General features: G+C 44.3%; 1 protein-coding gene across 1 annotated transcript in view; it reads left to right on the forward strand.

The window, feature by feature from the left end:
- The window catches only part of LOC139751404 (glucose dehydrogenase [FAD, quinone]-like), a 112623-nt gene that overhangs the window by 14497 nt on the left and 74076 nt on the right, over positions 1-24050 (forward strand). The window contains 1 exon segment of the mRNA XM_071666791.1: positions 20476-20645. Coding sequence (XP_071522892.1) covers positions 20501-20645 — 145 coding nt within the window. The 5' untranslated portion in view covers positions 20476-20500.

Below are 24050 nucleotides of genomic sequence, written 5' to 3' on the forward strand. Positions count from 1 at the left end.
GCCGCCTTGCCTGCTTTCACCTTCCGCAAAGGTTTCGCTACCTTTTCTCTGTTTACCAAACCATTCTCCCTGTCCCTCTCACTTCGCACACCTCTTCGACCAAAGCACACTATATTTGCCACTCTATCATCAAACACATTCAGCAAACCTTCAAAATACTCACTCCATCTTCTTACTTCACGACTACTTGCTGTTACCTCCCTATTAGCCCCCTTCACCGATGTTCCCATTTATTCCCTTGTATTACGCACTTTATCAACATCCTTCCAAAACATAATGTCTGGTTTAGCCCACGACCCTGGCTGGCTCTCACTTCCTGCTACGCTGACGCAGTGTTGGTCATGTGACTGACGATGATGGTGGTGGTAATGAGGAAGATCAGAGTGTTGGTTATATGAAGGGCGTTAGGACAGGTCCCAGCCTAGGAGGGTGATGGGACAGGTCCCAGCCTAGGAGGGTGATGGGACAGGTCCCAGCCTAGGAGGGTGATGGGACAGGTCCCAGCTAAGAAGAATGATGGGACATGCTATACTAGGAGGATGACAGGGAAGGTCCCAGCCTATGAGGATGATGAGGAAGGTCCCAGTCCGGGAAGATGGTGGGGCAGGTCCCAGCCTGGGAGAAGGATAGGATAGGTCCCAGCCCGGGTCGACCATGGGGCAGGTCCCAGCCCTGGTCGACCATGGGGTAGGTCGCAGCCCGGGACACTAACCCACTACCGGTCGTGGAGAAAGTGCCGAACTTGACCTTTTCAGGCCCACTGGTTCCCAATTTTTTTTTTTTTTTTATGTATAACGACCCTTCGAGTCTTCCCTGGCTGATGCGACCCACCCAAGAATCAACAGCTTACATTTGATCAGGCAGCGATGAAAACTAGCCACACCTGGCAGTGGTGCCCGTTTCTATTACCGCCGTGGGTCGCCTGCTTCGTCTTAAACTAGCCAATTTCAAGGCGGTGTTCACATATGGTTTGGAATCAGTGAAAACACAAGTATTTTCCTAAGGTCATAATTCGTATTTGGTTGTGTATACGCCATTATTGCGTCGTGGCTCGCGTATGTATCTACCTCCCATAATGGCCGACAAGTGGCCGTAGGAGAGCGCGGAGCGTCAGTGAGCGAGGCGGGAGGGCTGCCCACCTCCTCAGCACTGGCACAGGTATATTATGACAGCCGTGCACACACGTCATGTGGCTTCCCAAACACTTGACGACCCCGCGGGATGAGAATCCTCACCTTGAGAAGCACGTGAACCAGCCACTGAGGTGGTGCGATCGATCCATTGTACTGATGGTTCAGTACAATGACGCTACTGAGGAGGGAGGGAGGAGGCCTGCTGGGCTGTGTGCTGGAGTGTGTGTTGAGTGGCGAGTCAGAGGAGCCGGGCTGGTCTGCTACCTATCTATATACACATGGCAGGGAGGTGTACACCCGCGAGGCATGGTAACGTACCACCGCATCACCACCATACTGGTTGATGAAGCTTACTGTAGTAGACGCATTTACCTCCTCCTACCTGAGCTAGTCGCAGGTGCTAACAACTCTTGGGTTAAACAAACGCTTACTCATGTCACTCCGGGATATTCCTCATGTCTGGGATATGCTTCAGATCTCTCTAGGATATGCCTCATGTCTCTCCGGGATATTCCTCGATGTCTCGCCGGCATATTCCTCATGTCTCTAGGATATTCCTCATGTCTCTCGAGGATATTCCTCATGTCTCTCCGGGATATTCCTCATGTCTCCGGGATATTCCTCATGTCTCTGGGATATTCCTCATGTCTCTCGAGGATATTCCTTATGTCTTTCCTGGAGGTTCCTCATGTCTCTGGGATATTCCTCATGCCCCTCCGGAATTTTCCTTGATGTCTCTCCTGGATATTCCTCATGTCCCTCCGGGATATTCCTCGATGTCTCTCCTGGATATTCCTCATGTCTTACCGTGATGTCCTTGTGCCGATCTTCCAGTTCTGCCATTAGTTATGACCTGTGTTCCAGCATCAAGGGACTGTACTGTGTTACCGTTCATATGGCCTGCTACATACTGACGCATTGTGCTAATGTGTACAGACTGAGGGCTTCCCTCCTCTCTTCGTACATTGTTCCATTTCGTTCTGACACCAGTACTCCACTGTCAGCCTCTGATCCTCTTCGTCAGACAGTTACACGTAGCTCCTGGAGGGAGGAGGCCAGACTGCTCCGGTATATTCCAGCTTAGGCACAACGTATGTTGAAGATGTCTGCTTGACCATCTCACAGTCTAGGTACTTGAGGGCGATTTCCAACTGAGCCAAACCATAGTTTGCCTCCCTCATGATCCTTCTCACATTGCTCCGCTGGTGGCAAGTGTGTGTGTGTGTGTGTGTGTGTGTGTGTGTGTGTGTGTGTGTGTGTGTGTGTGTGTGTGTGTGTGTATGTGGACATATGCGTTTATATATGAAGATATATCATTAAAATGTCCTTGTACCCGCGTTCATTAACGGTGCAGGTGTAGACACGTGTAGTGGGTGTACCACGTGTACTGACGGGTGAGTGAAGATTATGCTTGGCCACACGTGAATATGTGACTATTATCTTTTAATCAGGGTAGAGGGTCGGCATCACCAGCTACTGGGGCCAGATGGTGCAGCAGACCCCTCAGGGAGCCAGCTGTGAGGCTTGCCCAAAGCCCACACTGGCCTTGACCTGTCAGCCAGGCAGAGTGTGAGGGAGGAGGGGTCATGGTTGTTGACGTTCTTGTACCTCGGTGATACGTGCCGTATTCTCTCCTCCGCTCACCTCCAGCCGTGGGCAGCACTCCTCATTAACACCCCGTCACACCCATCACAAAAAAAAAGAAGTCGGAGCCTCCAAGGTGACAATATGAATGATGTATGATGTATAATACACGGTGCATGACGTATAATAATTGATGTATGATGTACAATGCATAATAATGTACAACAGATGATCAATCTGGTCCATTAGCTTAGCTTGAATTCAATAAGCGACCAGCGAGCCTAACCTGCAGGCTGTTGCATGGTTCTGACCACCACTTCAACATCCCCCCCGCCCACTCCGTTCCTCCTCCCAACGCCCTACGTTAACTCCGTCAGCAGTAGCGCCCCTCACAGCGGCGTACCGCGCCCACCAGGTCCAGCACGCCCTGCGTACGTCCTCAGTACGGCTTAGCCTCTACGTTTCACCATCGGTAAGACTCCCTCCCGCCCACAACCTGGACCCGGGATCATTATTATGTGTCCCCTTTTCCAACGCCGGGCCAGACGAATGTCCAGGTGCTGTAAGCGATACTCTGGGGGTTGTCTCCACGCGGGTCTGGCACTGACTGAGCCGGTGCTGGTCCCATGTTTATCTATCCCACTCATACGAAAGCTTCAAGTCACTTAGATTTCTTAGTCAATGACTATAATAATCGAGATCTTTAATCATCCAAGCTTGGCGTCATTAAGTTGTCTCTTTTTCTCCGTATTTCCCTACCTGACCATTGTGGATCTCGTTTGATCATATGTGCAAGCCGCCTAGGGTGCCAGATGTCTTGGCAGTTCCTCCACCTGACTGGGTCACTGGGGGCGAAATCAAGAGGTTCTCACAACCTAGGGTTACGAGTCCCCGTGATGCTCATGACTCATTATTAACATAACAAGCAAGTGAAAGTTTTCTTCATTTTTTTATTTTCTTTTTCACACACACACACACACACACACACACACACACACACACACATACATTTTTCATATGTATATATATGTATGTGTGTGTGTGTGTGTGTATATGTGCGTATGTATGTGTATGTGTGTGTATGTGTATATGTATATATATATGTATATTATCCCTGGGGATAGGGGTTAAAGAATACTTCCCACGTATTCCTCGCGTGTCGTAGAAAGCGACTAGAGGGGACGGGAGCGGGGGGCCAGAAATCCTCCCCTCCTTGTATTAACTTTCTAAAATGGGAAACAGAAGAAGGAGTCACGCGGGGAGTGCTCATCCTCCTCGAAGGCTCAGAGTGGGGTGCCTAAATGTGTGTGGATGTAACCAAGATGTGAAAAAAGGAGAGATAGGTAGTATGTTTGAGGAAAGGAACCTGGATGTTTTGGCTCTGAGTGAAACGAAGCTCAAGGGTAAAGGGGAAGAGTGGTTTGGGAATGTCTGGGGAGTAAAGTCAGGGGTTAGTGAGAGGACAAGAGCAAGGGAAGGAGTAGCAATACTCCTGAAACAGGAGTTGTGGGAGTATGTGATAGAGTGTAAGAAAGTAAATTCTCGATTAATATGGGTAAAACTGAAAGTTGATGGAGAGAGGTGGGTGATTATTGGTGCATATGCACCTGGGCATAAGAAGAAAGATCAAGAGAGGCAAGTGTTTTGGGAGCAGCTGAATGAGTGTGTTAGTGGTTTTGATGCACGAGACCGGGTTATAGTGATGGGTGATTTGAATGCAAAGGTGAGTAATGTGGCAGTTGAGGGAATAATTGGTATACATGGGGTGTTCAGTGTTGTAAATGGAAATGGTGAAGAGCTTGTAGATTTATGTGCTGAAAAAGGACTGATGATTGGGAATACCTGGTTTAAAAAGCGAGATATACATAAGTATACTTATGTAAGTAGGAGAGATGGCCAGAGAGCGTTATTGGATTACGTGTTAATTGACAGGCGTGCGAAAGAGAGACTTTTGGATGTTAATGTGCTGAGAGGTGCAACTGGAGGGATGTCTGATCATTATCTTGTGGAGGCTAAGGTGAAGATTTGTATGGGTTTTCAGAAAAGAAGAGTGAATGTTGGGGTGAAGAGGGTGGTGAGAGTAAGTGAGCTTGAGAAGGAGACCTGTGTGAGGAAGTACCAGGAGAGACTGAGTACAGAATGGAAAAAGGTGAGAACAATGGAAGTAAGGGGAGTGGGGGAGGAATGGGATGTATTTAGGGAATCAGTGATGGCTTGCGCAAAAGATGCTTGTGGCATGAGAAGAGTGGGAGGTGGGTTGATTAGAAAGGGTAGTGAGTGGTGGGATGAAGAAGTAAGAGTATTAGTGAAAGAGAAGAGAGAGGCATTTGGACGATTTTTGCAGGGAAAAAATGCAATTGAGTGGGAGATGTATAAAAGAAAGAGACAGGAGGTCAAGAGAAAGGTGCAAGAGGTGAAAAAAAGGGCAAATGAGAGTTGGGGTGAGAGAGTATCATTAAATTTTAGGGAGAATAAAAAGATGTTCTGGAAGGAGGTAAATAAAATGCGTAAGACAAGGGAGCAAATGGGAACTTCAGTGAAGGGCGCAAATGGGGAGGTGATAACAAGTAGTGGTGATGTGAGAAGGAGATGGAGTGAGTATTTTGAAGGTTTGTTGAATGTGTTTGATGATAGAGTGGCAGATATAGGGTGTTTTGGTCGAGGTGGTGTGCAAAGTCAGAGGGTTAGGGAAAATGATTTGGTAAACAGAGAAGAGGTAGTGAAAGCTTTGCGGAAGATGAAAGCCGGCAAGGCAGCAGGTTTGGATGGTATTGCAGTGGAATTTATTAAAAAAGGGGGTGACTGTATTGTTGACTGGTTGGTAAGGTTATTTAATGTATGTATGACTCATGGTGAGGTGCCTGAGGATTGGCGGAATGCGTGCATAGTGCCATTGTACAAAGGCAAAGGGGATAAGAGTGAGTGCTCAAATTACAGAGGTATAAGTTTGTTGAGTATTCCTGGTAAATTATATGGGAGGGTATTGATTGAGAGGGTGAAGGCATGTACAGAGCATCAGATTGGGGAAGAGCAGTGTGGTTTCAGAAGTGGTAGAGGATGTGTGGATCAGGTGTTTGCTTTGAAGAATGTATGTGAGAAATACTTAGAAAAGCAAATGGATTTGTATGTAGCATTTATGGACCTGGAGAAGGCATATGATAGAGTTGATAGAGATGCTCTGTGGAAGGTATTAAGAATATATGGTGCGGGAGGAAAGTTGTTAGAAGCAGTGAAAAGTTTTTATCGAGGATGTAAGGCATGTGTACGTGTAGGAAGAGAGGAAAGTGATTGGTTCTCAGTGAATGTAGGTTTGCGGCAGGGGTGTGTGATGTCTCCATGGTTGTTTAATTTGTTTATGGATGGGGTTGTTAGGGAGGTAAATGCAAGAGTTTTGGAAAGAGGGGCAAGTATGAAGTCTGTTGGGGATGAGAGAGCTTGGGAAGTGAGTCAGTTCTTGTTCGCTGATGATACAGCGCTGGTGGCTGATTCATGTGAGAAACTGCAGAAGCTGGTGACTGAGTTTGGTAAAGTGTGTGGAAGAAGAAAGTTAAGAGTAAATGTGAATAAGAGCAAGGTTATTAGGTACAGTAGGGTTGAGGGTCAAGTCAATTGGGAGGTGAGTTTGAATGGAGAAAAACTGGAGGAAGTGAAGTGTTTTAGATATCTGGGAGTGGATCTGGCAGCGGATGGAACCATGGAAGCGGAAGTGGATCATAGGGTGGGGGAGGGGGCGAAAATTCTGGGGGCCTTGAAGAATGTGTGGAAGTCGAGAACATTATCTCGGAAACCAAAAATGGGTATGTTTGAAGGAATAGTGGTTCCAACAATGTTGTATGGTTGCGAGGCGTGGGCTATGGATAGAGTTGTGCGCAGGAGGATGGATGTGCTGGAAATGAGATGTATGAGGACAATGTGTGGTGTGAGGTGGTTTGATCGAGTGAGTAACGTAAGGGTAAGAGAGATGTGTGGAAATAAAAAGAGCGTGGTTGAGAGAGCAGAGGAGGGTGTTTTGAAGTGGTTTGGGCACATGGAGAGGATGAGTGAGGAAAGATTGACCAAGAGGATATATGTGTCGGAGGTGGAGGGAACAAGGAGAAGAGGGAGACCAAATTGGAGGTGGAAAGATGGAGTGAAAAAGATTTTGTGTGATCGGGGCCTGAACATGCAGGAGGGTGAAAGGAGGGCAAGGAATAGAGTGAATTGGAGCGATGTGGTATACCGGGGTTGACGTGCTGTCAGTGGATTGAATCAAGGCATGTGAAGCGTCTGGGGTAAGCTATGGAAAGCTGTGTAGGTATGTATATTTGCGTGTGTGGACGTATGTATATACATGTGTATGGGGGGGGTTGGGCCATTTCTTTCGTCTGTTTCCTTGAGCTACCTCGCAAACGCGGGAGACAGCGACAAAGTATAATAAAAAAATAAAAAATATATATATATAGAAAAGCAAATGGATTTGTATGTAGCATTTATGGATCTGGAGAAGGCATATGATAGAGTTGATAGAGATGCTCTGTGGAAGGTATTAAGAATATATGGTGTGGGAGGAAAGTTGTTAGAAGCAGTGAAAAGTTTTTATCGAGGATGTAAGGCATGTGTACGTGTAGGAAGAGAGGAAAGTGATTGGTTCTCAGTGAATGTAGGTTTGCGGCAGGGGTGTGTGATGTCTCCATGGTTGTTTAATTTGTTTATGGATGGGGTTGTTAGGGAGGTAAATGCAAGAGTTTTGGAAAGAGGGGCAAGTATGAAGTCTGTTGGAGATGAGAGAGCTTGGGAAGTGAGTCAGTTCTTGTTCGCTGATGATACAGCGCTGGTGGCTGATTCATGTGAGAAACTGCAGAAGCTGGTGACTGAGTTTGGTAAAGTGTGTGAAAGAAGAAAGTTAAGAGTAAATGTGAATAAGAGCAAGGTTATTAGGTACAGTAGGGTTGAGGGTCAAGTCAATTGGGAGGCGAGTTTGAATGGAGAAAAACTGGAGGAAGTGAAGTGTTTTAGATATCTGGGAGTGGATCTGGCAGCGGATGGAACCATGGAAGCGGAAGTGGATCATTGGGTGGGGGAGGGGGCGAAAATTCTTGGGGCCTTGAAGAATGTGTGGAAGTCGAGAACATTATCTCGGAAAGCAAAAATGGGTATGTTTGAAGGAATAGTGGTTCCAACAATGTTGTATGGTTGCGAGGCGTGGGCTATGGATAGAGTTGTGCGCAGGAGGATGGATGTGCTGGAAATGAGATGTTTGAGGACAATGTGTGGTGTGAGGTGGTTTGATCGAGTGAGTAACGTAAGGGTAAGAGAGATGTGTGGAAATAAAAAGAGCGTGGTTGAGAGAGCAGAAGAGGGTGTTTTGAAGTGGTTTGGGCACATGGAGAGAATGAGTGAGGAAAGATTGACCAAGAGGATATATGTGTCGGAGGTGGAGGGAACGAGGAGAAGAGGGAGACCAAATTGGAGGTGGAAAGATGGAGTGAAAAAGATTTTGTGTGATCGGGGCCTGAACATGCAGGAGGGTGAAAGGAGGGCAAGGAATAGAGTGAATTGGAGCGATGTGGTATACCGGGGTTGACGTGCTGTCAGTGGATTGAATCAAGGCATGTGAAGCGTCTGGGGTAAACCATGGAAAGCTGTGTAGGTATGTATATTTGCGTGTGTGGATGTATGTATATACATGTGTATGGGGGGGGTTGGGCCATTTCTTTCGTCTGTTTCCTTGCGCTACCTCGCAAACGCGGGAGACAGCGACAAAGTATAATAAAAAAAAAAAATATATATGCATATTCGCAATTTCCCGCGTTAGCAAGGTAGCGTTAAGAAACTCAGGACTGGGCCTTGAGGGAATATCCTCACTTGGCCCCCTTCTCTGTTCCTTCTTTTGGAAAAATAAAAAAGGGAGGGGATGATTTCCAACACTCCGCTCCCTCCCCTTTTAGTCGCCTTCTACAACACGCAGGGAATATGTGGGATGTACTCTTTCTCCCCTATATATATATATATATATATATATATATATATATATATATATATATATATATATATATATATATATATATATAGGGTGCTTTGAATGCAAAGGTGTGTAATGTGGCAGTTGAGGGTATAATTCATGTACATGGGGTGTTCAGTGTTGTAAATGGAAATGGTGAAGAGCTTGTAGATTTGTGTGCTAAAAAAAAACTGGAAAATTGGGAATACCTGGTTTAAAAAGATATACATAGGTATACGCATGTAAGTAGGGGAGATGGCCAGAGATCGTTATTGGATTACCTGTTAACTGATAGGGGTGTGAAAGAGAGACTTTTGGATGTTAATGTGCTGAGAGGTGCAACTGGAGGGATGTCTGATCATTATCTTGTGGAGGCAAAGGTGAATATTTGTAGATGTTTTCAGAAAAGAAGAGAGAATGTTAAGGTGAAGAGAGTGGTGAGAGTAAGTGAGCTTGGGAAGCAGTGATGGCTTGCGTAAAAGATGCTTGTGGCATGAGAAGCGTGGGAGGTGGGCAGATTAGAAAGGGTAGTGAGTGGTGGGATGAAGAAGTAACATTATTAGTAAGAGAGAAAAGAGAGGCGTTTGGACGATTTTTGCATGGGAATAGTGCAAATGACTGGGAGATGTATAAAAGAAAGAGGCCTTGAGGGAAGATCATTATCTTGTGGAGGCAAAGGTGAATATTTGTAGATGTTTTCAGAAAAGAAGAGAGAATGTTAAGGTGAAGAGAGTGGTGAGAGTAAGTGAGCTTGGGAAGGAGACTTGTGTGAGGAAGTACCAGGAGAGACTGAGTGCAGAATGGAAAAAAGGTGAGAGCAAAAGACGTAAGGGGAGTGGGGGAGGAATGGAATGTATCTAGGGAAGCAGTGATGGCTTGCGTAAAAGATGCTTGTGGCATGAGAAGCGTGGGAGGTGGGCAGATTAGAAAGGGTAGTGAGTGGTGGGATGAAGAAGTAACATTATTAGTAAGAGAGAAAAGAGAGGCGTTTGGACGATTTTTGCATGGGAATAGTGCAAATGACTGGGAGATGTATAAAAGAAAGAGGCAGGAGGTCAACAGAAAGATGCAAGAGGTGAAAAAGAGGGCAAATGAGAGTTGGGGTGAGAGAGTATCATTAGATTTTAGGTAGAATAAAAAGATATTTTGGGAAGGAGGTAAATATAGTACGTAAGACAAGAGAACAAATGGGAACATCAGTGAAGGGGGCTAATGGGGAGGTAATAACAAGTAGTGGTGATGTGAGAAGGAGATGGAGTGAGTATTTTGAAGGTCTATTGAATGTGTTAGATGATAGAGTGGCAGATAAAGGGTGTTTTGGTCGAGGTGGTGTGCGACGTGAGAGGGTTAGGGAGAATGATTTGGTAAACAGAGAGGAGGTAGTGAAAGCTTTGTGGAAGATGAAAGCCGGCAAGGCGGCGAGTTTGGATGGTATTGCAGTGAAATTAATCAAAAAAAGGGGGTGACTGTGTTGTTGACTAGTTGGTGAGGATATTCAATGAATGTAAGGCTCATGGTGAAGTGCCTGAGGATTGGCGGAATGCACGCATAGTGCCATTGTACAAAGGCAAAGGGGATAAAGGGGAGTGTTCAAATTGCAGAGGTATAAGATTGTTGAGTATTCCTGGGAAACTATATGGGAGGGTATTGATTGAGAGGGTGAAGGCATGTACAGAGCATCAGACTGGGGAAGAGCAGTGTGGTTTCAGAAGTGGGAGAGGATGTGTGGATCAGGTCTTTGTTTTGAAGAATGTATGTGTGAAATACTTAGAAATACAAATGGATTTGTATGTAGCATTTATGGATCTGGAGAAGGCATATGATAGAGTTGACAGAGATGCTCTATGGAAGGTATTAAGAGTATATGGTGTGGGAGGCAAGTTGCTAAAAGCAGTGAAAATTTTTTTTGATCGAGGATGTAAGGCACGTGTACGAGTAGAAAGAGAGGAAAGTGATTGGTTCTCAGTGAATGTCGGTTTGCGGCAGGGATGCGTGATGTCTCCATTCTTGTTTAAGTTGTATATGGATGGGGTTGTTAGGGAGGTGAATGCAAGAGTTTTGGAGAGAGGGGGCAAGTATGCAGTCTGTTGTGGATGAGAGGGCTTGGGAAGTGAGTCAGTTGTTGTTCGCTGATGATACAGCGCTGGTGGCTGATTCGGGTAAGAAACTGCAGAAGTTGGTGACTGAGTTTGGTAAAGTGTGTGAAAGAAGAAAGCAGAGTAAATGTGAATAAGAGCAAGGTTATTAGGTACAGTAGGGTTGAGTGACAAGTCAACTGGGAGGTAAGTGTGAATGGAGAAAAACTGGAGGAAGTTAAGTGTTTTAGATATCTGGGAGTGGATTTGGCAGCAGATGGAACCATGGAAAAGGAAGTGAGTCACAGGGTGGGGGAGGGGGCGAAAGTTCTGGAGCGTTGAAAAATGTGTGGAAGGCAAGAACATTATCTCGGAAAGCAAAAATGGGTATGTTTGAAGGAATAGTGGTTCCAACAATGTTATAGGTTGCGAGGCGTGGGCTATAGATAGGGTTGTGCGGAGGAGGGTGATGTGTTGGAAATGAGATGTTTGAGGACAATATGTGGTGTGAGGTGGTTTGATCGAGTAAGTAATGAAAGGGTAAGAGAGATGTGTGGTAATAAAAAGAGTGTGGTTGAGAGAGCAGAAGAGGGTGTATTGAAATGGTTTGGTCACATGGAGAGAATGAGTGAGGAAAGATTGACAAAGAGGATATATGTGTCAGAGGTGGAGGGAACGAGAAGTGAGAGAACAAATTGGAGGTGGAAGGATGGAGTGAAAAAGATTTTGAGCGATCGGGGCCTCAACATGCAGGAGGGTGAAAGGCATGCAAGGAATAGAGTGAATTGGAACGATCTGGTATACCGGGGTCGGCGTGCTGTTAATGGATTGAACCAGGGCATGTGAAGCGTCTGAGGTAAACCATGGAAAGTTTTGTGGGGCCTGGATGTGGAAAGGGAGCTGTGGTTTCGGTGCATTATACATGACAGCTAGAGACTGAGTGTGAACGAATGGGGCCTTTGTTGTCTTTTCCTAGCGCTACCTCGCGCACATGAGGGGGGAGGGGGTTGTTATTTCATGTGTGGCGGGGTGGCGACGGAATGAATAAAGACAGACAGTATGAATTATGTACATGTGTATATATGTATATGTCTATGTATATATATATATATATATATATATATATATATATATATATATATATATATATATATATATATATATATATATATGTATACGTTGAAATGTATAGGCATGTATATATGGGTGTGTGGACGTGTACGTATATATATATATATATATATATATATATATATATATATATATATATATATATATATATATATATATATATATATATATATATATATATATCTGCCCAAGGAGTTGCTTCTAGCTTGAATATGGCTGCTGCCGCACTAAGCACACGTCCACTGAGTAGGACCACAGGCTCGTAGCTGATGATGTATCAACGTGGGGGAACGTGCGGAGCGACTGATCAGTAAGTGTTCAGTGTCCTCATTATGGCAGATCCATCGCGGGGATGAAGGGTCTTGGGATTCAGTGAATCAGCGTGTGTAAGGCCGCAGGGATGGGTGATGCTTACACCGCAGACGAGAAATCGTAGCTCATGCATGCCTGAGGAGCGTGGTGGCACATTGTTGTGTCTTTTGGAGTGGTCTTTAAGTCTGGGTTATGAGGGGTGGTTTCTTTGAGCTTGTCGGGTCATTTAGTTATGTATATATTTTGTCAGTCGTTTCTTTGTTGGGGGGTGGGGGGCTGTGAATGTGTGAGGCAGGAGTGAGCTTCCCATTTCTATCTGAAGGTTATCGGTTAGGTACAGTGTGGTTAACACGGGAAGGGCCAAGTGTTCCTGGAGAGACATGAGTGTCGAGCATATTGATGTGGAATTGCACAGGGAGGATTTCTCACTCATGGTGTAAGTGTTGAGGTTTGCGGTTGAGGGGGAAACCACACTAATTTCTGTGGAACCTGGTTGTGGATAGGGGGCTGTGGTTTCAGTGCATCACATGTGACAACTAGATAATAGACGTGAATGAATATGGTCACTTCCTCGTCTCGTCTTGGCGCTCTCTCGTAATTGTGTGAAAAGAGAACAATTATAGAAAAAGAAAGGGAGTGACTGTGTTGTTGACTGATTAGTTAGGATTTTCAGTGTATGTATAGATCATGTTGAAGTGCCTAAGGACTGGCGGAATGCATGTATAGTGTCACTTTAAAGGCAAAGGAGATAAAGGTGTGTTTAAACTATGGAGGTATAAATTTATTGAGTGTACTTGGTAAGTTGTATGGGAGGGAAGTGATTAAGAGGGTGAAAGCATGTACGGAGCATTAGACGGGGGAGGAGCAGTGTGGTTTCAGAAGTGGTAGAGGATGTGGAGTTCAGGTGCTTCCTTTAATAAATGTGTATGAGAAATACTTAGAGAAGCATAGGGATTTATATGCAGCATTTATGTATCTGAGGATAGCATATGATAGGGTTGACAGAAATGCCCTCTGGAAGGTGTTAAGAATATATGGTGTGAGAGGAAATCTGATAGAAGTAGTTCTTATCAAGGGTGTAAGGCATGTGGACGAATAGGAACAGAGGAGAGTGATCGGTTCCATGTGAAGGTTGATCTGTGGTAAAGATGTGTAATGTCAACATGGTTGTTTAATATGTTTATGGATGGGGTGGCGAGGGAGATAAATGCAGAGAGGGACGAGTATGCAGTCTGTACATGAGAGGGCCTGGAAAGTGAGTCAGTTGTTTGCTGATGACACAGCAATGGCGATAGATTCGTGTGAAAAACTGCAAAAGTTAATGACTGTATTTGGAAGCGTGTATGAAAAGAGGAAGTTGAGAGTAAATGTGAATAAAAGCAAGGTTATTAGTTTTAGGAATGCAAAGGTAGTGGTTAGGTGAGGCGTGAGTCTGAATGGGGAAAATTGAAGAGAATGAAGTGTTTTAGACACTTGGAGCGGACATGGCGGTAAATGGAACCTGGAAGCGGCAGAGTCACACACACACACACACACACACACACATATATATATATATATATATATATATATATATATATATATATATATATATATATATATATATAGCTAGCATACATAAGATACAGAAAAAACACAAAGAAACGGCAAATATATAGTATCATGCGCTATCGTATATCTCACTGTTAAGACGGAGTACAGTTTACGAGGACCAGAATATAACATAACAACCGCCACTAGACATGGGTAGGCATTCGGGTCAAGAAACGTGTAAAGTGATTAGGACACAGGTTACCCCTCGATGACCTCACCTCTCCCCTAACCTAACCTAACCTAACCTATGTGCTAAGCGACTTATTCACAATATCTTCACTTATCAGTAATCCAGTCTATATACACCAACATTCTAATTCATACTGACTCCCGTACTGTTTCATCTGGGATGAGTCAACAATATTTCTATGAACTATTGAGTTACTGTTTGTGGCATCTTAGCACTGCTCCAGTCAGTTCGATGATCAATATATCTGAGGTGAACAAATACTGCATCAGATTCTTGACCATACCTATAACTATTCTTATATTGTTTAACCTTAACACTAAGAATCTTACCAGTTTAGCCAGCACAAAACCTAACCTAACCTTAACACTAAGAATCTTACCAGTTTAGCCAGCACAAAACCTAACCTAACCTTAACACTAAGAATCTTACCAGTTTAGCCAGCACAAAACCTAACCTAACCTTAACACTAAGAATCTTACCAGTTTAGCCAGCACAAAACTAATAACACTCTCTACAGGGGATATTGTACACACTACCCTTCCACCTTAGTTAATGAATTTCTGATAAGATTTTCCTTCACGATATCATTATTGCTGAAGACAACATTAATAATAAACATTCTTAACAACACAGGAATATAAAACAAATTCTCACAATTGGGTAACAACAATGATTTTTTTTTCCACTAGCCTGAACTCTGTAAAAAGACTTGCTATCAAGATTATAAGCTGATTTGGTGCTAGGTGACCCAATAGTGACTTCGTCTGTGTTCTACGTAATGATGGACGCTATTTGTTGTATCACCAAGACAATAGTTGAGTTTCCCTTATGAAATACTCCAATAATTCACTGTTTCACATTAACACACTCGATTCACTAACGTCGTGTCTTTAACTGTCATTTTCTCCCGCCATTTTCTTCCCTGAACATCACGAACGTTACATTTTCTAAGTTTACTAAACCATACGGGAGACCTGCTATGGACGATGCCAGGTCTCGTGAGTTTAACCCTTACTACCACCTTACAGTTACCATCTTGATACAAACTATGTAAGAACTTCAACACTACGTCGTTTCTATTAGTCTTACAATCATGTTTTACTTACTACTAACTAAATAATTGTAACAAAATATCCTCAAACGTTAAATCTCTCGACACGTGAGTGAGGCCGCCCTGTTTTCGACGCTTCGATCCTCTTCCGAATTACAGTTTCTTATCCACTGAACCAGATTCTTAGTTCCTGGTTATCACATTCCTATTATTAAACAATTCTCTACCACTTAATTCTGCTACTCTGGCGTACCACGTCAGCCAGACCTGACAACCGTGTTGATCTTCTCGTTAGATGATCTCACTCGTCTGGATCCGACGATAACTACTTATGTTTACGCACGAAGTGACTAAAGTTTACACACACACACACACACACACACACACACACACACACACACACACACACATTTACATATCTATTTATTTATTTATCTATTTTACCTAATCGCTGTTTCCCGCGTCAGCGAAGTAGCGCCAGGAAAGAGACAAAGAACGGTCCATCCACTCATATACACACACACACACACACACACACACACACACACATATATATATATATATATATATATATATATATATATATATATATATATATATATATATATATATATATATATAAATAAAGTGCGTAAGACAAGGGAGCAAATGGGAACTTTAGTGAAGGGCGCAAATGGGGAGGTGATAACAAGTAGTGGTGATGTGGGAAGGAGATGGAGTGAGTATTTTGAAGGTTTGTTGAATGTGTCTGATGATAGAGTCGCAGATATAGGGTGTTTTGGTCGAGGTGGTGTGCAAAGTGAGAGGGTTAGGGTAAACGATTTGGTAAACAGAGAAGAGGTAGTGAAAGCTTTGCGGAAGATGAAAGCCGGCAAGGCAGCAGGCTTGGATGGTATTGCAGTGGAATTTATCAAAAAAGGGGGTGACTGTATTGTTGACTGGTTGGTAAGGTTATTTAATGTATGTATGACTCATGGTGAGGTGCCTGAGGATTGGAGGAATGCGTGCATAGTGCCATTGCACAAAGGAAAAGGGGATAAGAGTGAGTGCTCAAATTACAGAGGTATAAGTTTGTTGAGTATTCCTAGTAAATTGTATGGGAGGGTATTGATTGAGAGGGTGAAGGCATGTACAGAGCATCAGATTGGGGAAGAGCAGTGTGGTTTCAGAAGTGGTAGAGGATGTGTGGATCAGGTGTTTGCTTTGAAGAATGTATGTGAGAAATACTTAGAAAAGCAAATGGATTTGTATGTAGCATTTATGGATCTGGAGAAGGCATATGATAGAGTTGATAGAGATGCTCTGTGGAAGGTATTAAGAATATATGGTGCGGGAGGCAAGTTGTTAGAAGCAGTGAAAAGTTTTTATCGAGGATGTAAGGCATGTGTACGTGTAGGAGGAGAGGAAAGTGATTGGTTCTCAGTGAATGTAGGTTTGCGGCAGGGGTGTGTGATGTCTCCATGGTTGTTTAATTTGTTTATGGATGGGGTTGTTAGGGAGGTAAAGGCAAGAGTTTTGGAAAGAGGGGCAAGTATGAAGTCTGTTGGGGATGAGAGAGCTTGGGAAGTGAGTCAGTTGTTGTTCGCTGATGATACAGCGCTGGTGGCTGATTCATGTGAGAAACTGCAGAAGCTGGTGACGGAGTTTGGTAAAGTGTGTGGAAGAAGAAAGTTAAGAGTAAATGTGAATAAGAGCAAGGTCATTAGGTACAGTAGGGTTGAGGGTCAAGTAAATTGGGAGGTGAGTTTGAATGGAGAAAAACTGGAGGAAGTGACACCCTATAACTCAGTTTTTTTTTCATATCCAATTGACCACCCAAAAAATTCAGTGAGTTACAGGGTGACAAAAAGTGAGTACATTTTTTTGGGATACCCTGTATATACGTATGTACATATTCATGCTTGCCTTCATCCATTTCTGGCGCTACCCCGCCCCACAGGAAACAGCATCTTTGCATGAATGTATATTCAACGAAAGGGTAAGGTTGCTACACTGTATACTGTATAGTGATCATGTTCACAGTGGCTGGGAAGCGAGTGTTCCTGCAGAGGTACGAGTCTCTCGGTTCGATACGGTTGCGATGCCGGACTGTAAGGTGGGGACGAGGGATATGTGCTGGCAGGAGGTGATGGTGTCGAGGATGGTACAATAGCCTATTCCCATTTTGTCGTCTGAGATGCAGGTGATGGCTGGAGAGAACCAGTGAGTTTCCCTCCTCTTGACAAGTGGTGTTAAACTGATCTTTTATGCGCTTCTCTGCACCTCTTGTAGTTTCTTCTGTGTGGAGGAATTGGTGAGTCTGGAGAGAATCAAAGCTGTGTGTTCTGTCTTGAGTTCAAGGGTAGAGAGTCTGAGTGTTTGGAGTCAACGAAGAAGTTTTGAGAAACGAGAGCTGGAAAAACGAGAGCTGGAACATTTGCTGCTGGTAGTGATGTGTTTCAGTAGAGTTTGTCGTCGTAACTGATGCCGAAGTGGAATGTTGGACTGGACAGCCTGGGGAGGCTTTGAGCCCACTGGGCCAGTGTGGAAGTTGGGCAGTGATGGAAGTGATGCTGACGTACATGACTGAGAACATAGTATGGTTGGTGGCGGTCCAGCTCTGGTGACTGCTGAGGGTATTCTGGAGGATGAGGTAGTCTGGAAAGCTGCTGTCAACGCTGGCACATTGGTAGAGTCGTCAACGCACTTCCCTTAGACCAGTGCGTCCCTAGAGACACAAAGGTCCCAAGCACTTGCATCTCTGTGACGCTACAGGTGAGGGACTGGGAGGTGGAGATGGTCCCTCAGACCATGTCACCTGTGTTGCCTGGTGAACCTGACCGAGGAAGTGTACAACGCAGCACAGGGTTGCTGGCTGTGTTGATGACTGTGTTGGGGTTGACGAGGCCAGATGCTCGGGCGAAATTAACGAAGGTGAAAGTCACAAAGTGCTTATATTTGTCCAGGTTTTGTTGAATGTGTGAGATACTATACTAAGGGTAATATTTCCTCTCTCTCTCTCTCTCTCTCTCTCTCTCTCTCTCTCTCTCTCTCTCTCTCTCTCTCTCTCTCTCTCTTTTTCTTTCTCTCTCTCTTTTTCTAGTAGGTGGGCCACCGAGCCAGGAAGGTATGTTGACAATACTACGCCCCTAGAGAGAGGGAGGGTTAGTGAGCCAGCACTTCAGTGGCTGTCAAGTGCCATTCCTTTGGCCCAGGTAGCTGTTTTCTTTCTCTCCCTCCCCCACATGTGGGCTGCTGGCTTTCAGTCCACAAGCATACAACCTCTCCATCTCACATACAACACCTGAGAACACGCATGTCACGCGACTCATTTTTCGCTACTATGTTTTCCTGCGGTGAGCGCTAGGCGAAACATCGCCGTAAGTAGGGGTAAGTCAGTCAGCACATGAGAACATGGGCTCCGCAAAAAACCTACTGGGCCACACTACGCTGATCCTTCCTGCCACCACCCTACTATACGGAGCTCATATACCGAGTCTTACAAAAGTTCAAGGTTCCAGCCTCAACCACTGCATCTGCAAGTTATTCCAGAGATCTACTACCCTACTGCTAAACCAATGCTTCTCCCACATCCAAACTGAACCCAAGTTTTTCTCTCTTGAAGTTTTTCTATCTATCGCGAGTTCCAACTTGATTGTCTGTCCTTAGAACATTGCCAGTTATCCATCAGTACACCTTTATCATAGCCCCTCTGGCCCTCCTCCTTTTCAGTGAATGTAAATTCAGTCTAGCAAGTCTTCCTTCATAACTATGATTCCTAATTCCTCGTATCATTCTAGTCAAACTTCTCTGCACCCTTTCCAATCTATCCATGTCTGCCTGATGGCAAGGCGACCAAAACTGCACAGTATAGCCCAAATGAGGTCTAACTATTGCAAGATCAAGTTTTAATATTACTTTAGAAGTTTTGTTATCAACACTTCTCCTATCAGTCCCAACATTCTACTTGTCTTGTTATTAACTTTGATACATTGTTGCCTTAGTCTTTGGTCTTTACTTACTAATATTCCTCTCACAGTCTGATTTCCCTATAAGTCTATCATATAAATAGTAGCGTGTGTTACCCCCTTCCCTATATTCAATATCTTACATTTATTTACCATGAAATCCATTTGCAACTCCCTCGCCCACAGAGACAGTTTATCCTTGCGCTCTTGTAACTTCATGCATCACTTGGTGAGTTTACAACATTTCCTACTGTCGTATCGTCCACAAGCCACTTGTGATTCCACTCTCCAAATCGTTTATAAAGATAATGAAAAGAAGAAGTCCCAGCACCGACCCATGCGGCACACCACTGATTACATCGCTCCAACCCGACGAGGACCCATGTAATACATACCCTCTGCTTCCTGCCTGTCAGCCACACTCTGATCCAGTTTAACACCTTCCTCCCGATACCATGTACCTCCACTTTTTTCAGAAGTCGTTGATGCGGCATTTTACCAAAAGCTTTACTAAAATCCACATATATAATATCATAACTACTGCCATTATCCAAAGCCTCAAAAACCTTATTAACATCTTTTTTATTAAACTAGTGAGGTAGGATTTCCCTTTAGTAAACCCGTGTTGTGTTTCCTTGATTAAACCATGACTATCCAGGTGCTTCTAATTCTCTATGCTATTACTGACTAGAAATTTCCCCACAACAGATGTTGAACTAACAAGTCGATAATTTCATGCATCCGACTTATCTCCATTCTTAAGAATAGAAGAACGTTAACCGTTTTCCATTGTACAGAGATTTACTGAATATACAAAGTAACTGAGAGTAAATTTCATCCTGACATTCCTTTAACACCCTGGCATATAAGTTGTCTCTCCCTGGTGACTTGGTTGGCTCCAAACACTTTATATCTTGAACCTTCTCCTCCTGAGTTATTTCAAAGTGGCTCAGCTTCCTATTTTCATCCGCCGTGTAAATGGCCTCAGCAGTTGGTATATTAGCTTCGTCATCCTTCGTAAACACTTGACAAGAAATGACTGTTACATACCTCGCACATTTGCAAATCACTGTTTATCACTCCCCCCCCCCCCTTTAAACTGGTCCAATTTCATCCCTCATCTTAGTTCTATACATCTGGAAAAAAAAAAACTTTTACGTCAGTTTTTGCTTCCTTAGCTAGTTTCACTTCATAGTTCCTTTTTTCGCCTTCCTGACTTCCGCTTTTACCTTCTTCCTTTGAATCAGTCGTAACTGACCGCTGAGGTGACCTTCCCTCCTTCTAACTCACATATACTAGTCTTTTTTCGTCTACGACTTTCTTTCACTTTATCATTGATCCATTTAGGTTCACTTCCAACACTTCTATAAAGCATAGTGGGACTATTCATCTCTTGTGCATCCATCATCACCTCACAGAATGTGTTTTTACACTGGATCTGACCTGCTCTAACCCCACAAAACCCTCGTTGTTCGGCAGTGCTGGCGTGGCCTGGACCTGGGAGATGCTGGAGACGTTGCCTGTGAGGTGGCTGCTGCCTACCGTGCTGCCGCTGCTGCGTCTGCTACTGGTGGCTGTCCTGCGGGGCGCCGACCAGGGCAACTACAGCCCCCCCGCCGTCCTCCAGAACACCTACGACTTCGTCATCGGTAAGGGGTCAGAGGTCATGGCGCACGTGACCTGGCGACGACACCCGTGACCTTCTTTTGGACTGACTTTTTGCTTGAGGACACCAAGGTAATATTCAACCTTCGTAGGGACAAGGGAGAGGGACACGGCAGAGGAAAGGGACGGTCAACCTGGGATCATACACTTGTCTCTGTCCCGGGACACTGTCAGGCATCCTTCACGACCCGAGAGATGAGGAGAAGGCGAAGAGGAGGAAGATCCTCCGACCCCATCCTCTCATGACTTGTAATAATGCCTCAGAATCACTCAGTGGGTCTGGAACAACCTTTTCCAGGGTTCATTGTACAGCGACTGGATTTGACGAGGGTTCACTTTCAGGGGAATGACCCTAAGAGAGAGAGAGAGAGAGAGAGAGAGAGAGAGAGAGAGAGAGAGAGAGAGAGAGAGAGAGAGAGAGAGAGAGAGAGAGAGCATACGTGTCAAGGCACAGGTCAGACCGCACGTCAAGGCACGAGGTTACACCGGGGTTCCTCCGAGACTGTTCACTGTTTCGGAGCCTCACGTGTCGAGACGGCGAAGCCTGCTTGACGCCCGCACCAGACAATAACACTGTCCCTCTGAGCCTGTAGCACTCGAACCCTTTGTGCCTCCCACTTGGTGTACGACAAGACGAGGAGGGAACCGACCTTATCTTAGGGGGGAAACTATAGCAGGACGCGAGGAAGGGGATCTTAGTCATGTTTCCCTCTCCACAGTAGACGATCTTATGTACTTTCTTGTGTTGGTTCAGTTACTCGATCATCATCATCTGGTCTTTCCTAATGCCTTAATGTGGGTTCTGACGTCCCCTCAGGCCCCCCTATTGATATCGATGTCGAAAATGAATCTTTAACTTCAATCATTTTTCAGGTCTTTTTTTTTTGGGCCTACCTGTAGACTGAGGTAATACGTACGACACAGGTCGATGATATATGAGTCTTCTTACTTAATGTGATGTTGTAGATTTGTGGAATATAGTCTGCTTTAGTGGCATTGCTCATGTGGTTGAGAAGACATACCTGCAGCAACAAGATATTACAACAACAACAACAACAACAACAACAACAGACATGATATCATCGTGACAAACAACAATAAGAAAAGTCTTGGTGAATAACAAGATATCACTGTGATGTATTGTACAAGATGAACACTGACCACCCAGTAACAAGATATCAGAGAGAACAACACGATCACCATCTGCCACACCACTGATGAAATAGTGTTCACGAGAACGCTGTGTGTTTGTGTGTGTGTGTGTGTGTGTGTGTTTGTGTGTGTGTGTGTGTGTGTGTGTGTGTGTGTGTCCAGGACGTGACAGTCTACCGACAGAGCAGTATCCCGTAGAGCAGAGTGTGGGTTTACCTGAGAGGTTGGATAACGAGAGTTTGTTGATATACGTTATATCTTATTATACGTTATATCTTAATATCTTATTCTTCTTCCACTGATTAACATAATCTTCTACATAATGACCCTCCTACAGCACGACACACTTTCACACTCGTACTACATATTTATCATCATTACTTCCACTCGTAACAAACACCGACACACGAAATTCCACGAATATTGTCGTGCGAGTTCTGCCAGCTTCCATATTTGATGTTCAGTTGGCCGCACGAAACTCTCATACTATAACTAAAAAAATAAAAAGCCATTTCATCCATTAGATCATAAAGTTATTCAACCTCTGCACGGTCGGATTTTGTCTTTTTTTTGTGACAAGTGAGGCGAACAAAAACATGATTTGTGAGTTTTTTGTCCAGTTTGTCTGAAATTGAGGCGCACACACACACACACACACACACACACAAATAAAAGATGAGGTTGACATCTTTGGGTTACTATTTTTTGATTTTTTGTTCTATTTCTGTGGTATGAAAGGAAAGAGGATAACAGAGCTTGTACAGAACAATGTGGTGGTGTTCGTTGTGTGTGTGTGTGTGTGTGTGTGTGTGTGTGTGTTACAGGGAGAGAGTTCTGCACTCATGTTCTCCTGTTCTCTTAACCGTGTGCATGTACCACGTCTTCACCTGCGCCTACGGACGAAATTCCATGAATGATGTTCCGCGTTTTCTGCATAGTCCCATTGACCATACATAACGTTGTGTTGGCATTACGACCCTCACAGATCATAATAAGACATAACATTTATCTAATGTTAGATGACAAAGTTATTCAAACTCTAGACGGTTGGAGAAAAAGAGTAGCTTTTTTTTTGTGACGAGTGAGGCGAACAAAAACATGATTTGTGAGTTCTTTTTTTGTCCAGTTTGTCTGACCTTGAGGCAGCGAGTGGATGTGTGTCGTTATAAACCGGTTTTGTGTGAGTGTGTGTGTGTGTGTGTGTGTGTGTGTGTGTGTGTGTGTGTGTGTGTGTGTGTGTGTGTGTTGTATCTGACAGACACAAACACACGAACAAGGGACTTTTATACACTATTGTTTCATATAATTTTGACAAAAGCAAACGATTTCGAAGACAATCATCAACACTTTTTTTTTTTCCAGCTAATGTTTTCCTCTCAAGATTGTGACTAAAGACAGACGTCAATGATATGTCTGTAAACACTTAACCCAAATTTTCTAAGAGATGAATGCGATCTCCCAGGAAGGCCAGCGCCTCCCTGTCTCGCGTCCTGGGAGGAATAATTGGTTCCAGATGGCTCACCAGGCCGAGCGCGTGGATGACGACCTACTGAATGAACCACCGACTTGGTGACCAGGGTTCGAAATGATTTTGGCGACTCGTGATCCTGGTGACATTGCTGGACGTTCATCTGGTGACAGCAGAGCGTTAGCTCTCGTGACTTGGTGCCACCCACTGTCATTGTAGTGACTTGTATCCTGGTGAAAGTTATGTACTGGTTTTGGTGACATTTGTGAGTGCATTTTGTACATAATTGTCTCAGTAAAACAACCATTTGTTGTTACTTATGACTGGTGAAGCTTGGTGAAATATATCAGTCTCGATGTGAGTTACTAGTGCCTCTCTTGGTGACCCCATAATAGGTTGCGCTTCGCTAATTCTGTCCTGGTGACTTGTGTGTTCATCTTGGTGGTGTAACCTGGCGTCAGCTGTACTTTAGGTTTTCGAAACTGATCTGTCATTGTGACATACTTATATGCTGAGCCTGGTGATATAAATGTCTTGGTGATAACAACTGTGGTGAGTAATTTACTCTTAAGAAATCTGTGCGTTGATCTTGGTGAAAGATGCCTCCTGGTGATTGAGTTGAGTGATGATTCTGGTAAAAGTCCTTGGCAGTGCCAGCTTCTAGTGATGCTGGTGAAACACCCTGTGATGCCAGTCTCCTGGTGAGGTCCCCGTCAGTGCCAGCCTTCTGGTGAGGTCCCCGTCAGTGCCAGCCTCCTGGTGAGGTCCC

The sequence above is a fragment of the Panulirus ornatus genome, chromosome 11, assembly GCF_036320965.1.
Source record: "Panulirus ornatus isolate Po-2019 chromosome 11, ASM3632096v1, whole genome shotgun sequence".
NCBI lineage: Eukaryota > Metazoa > Arthropoda > Malacostraca > Decapoda > Palinuridae > Panulirus > Panulirus ornatus.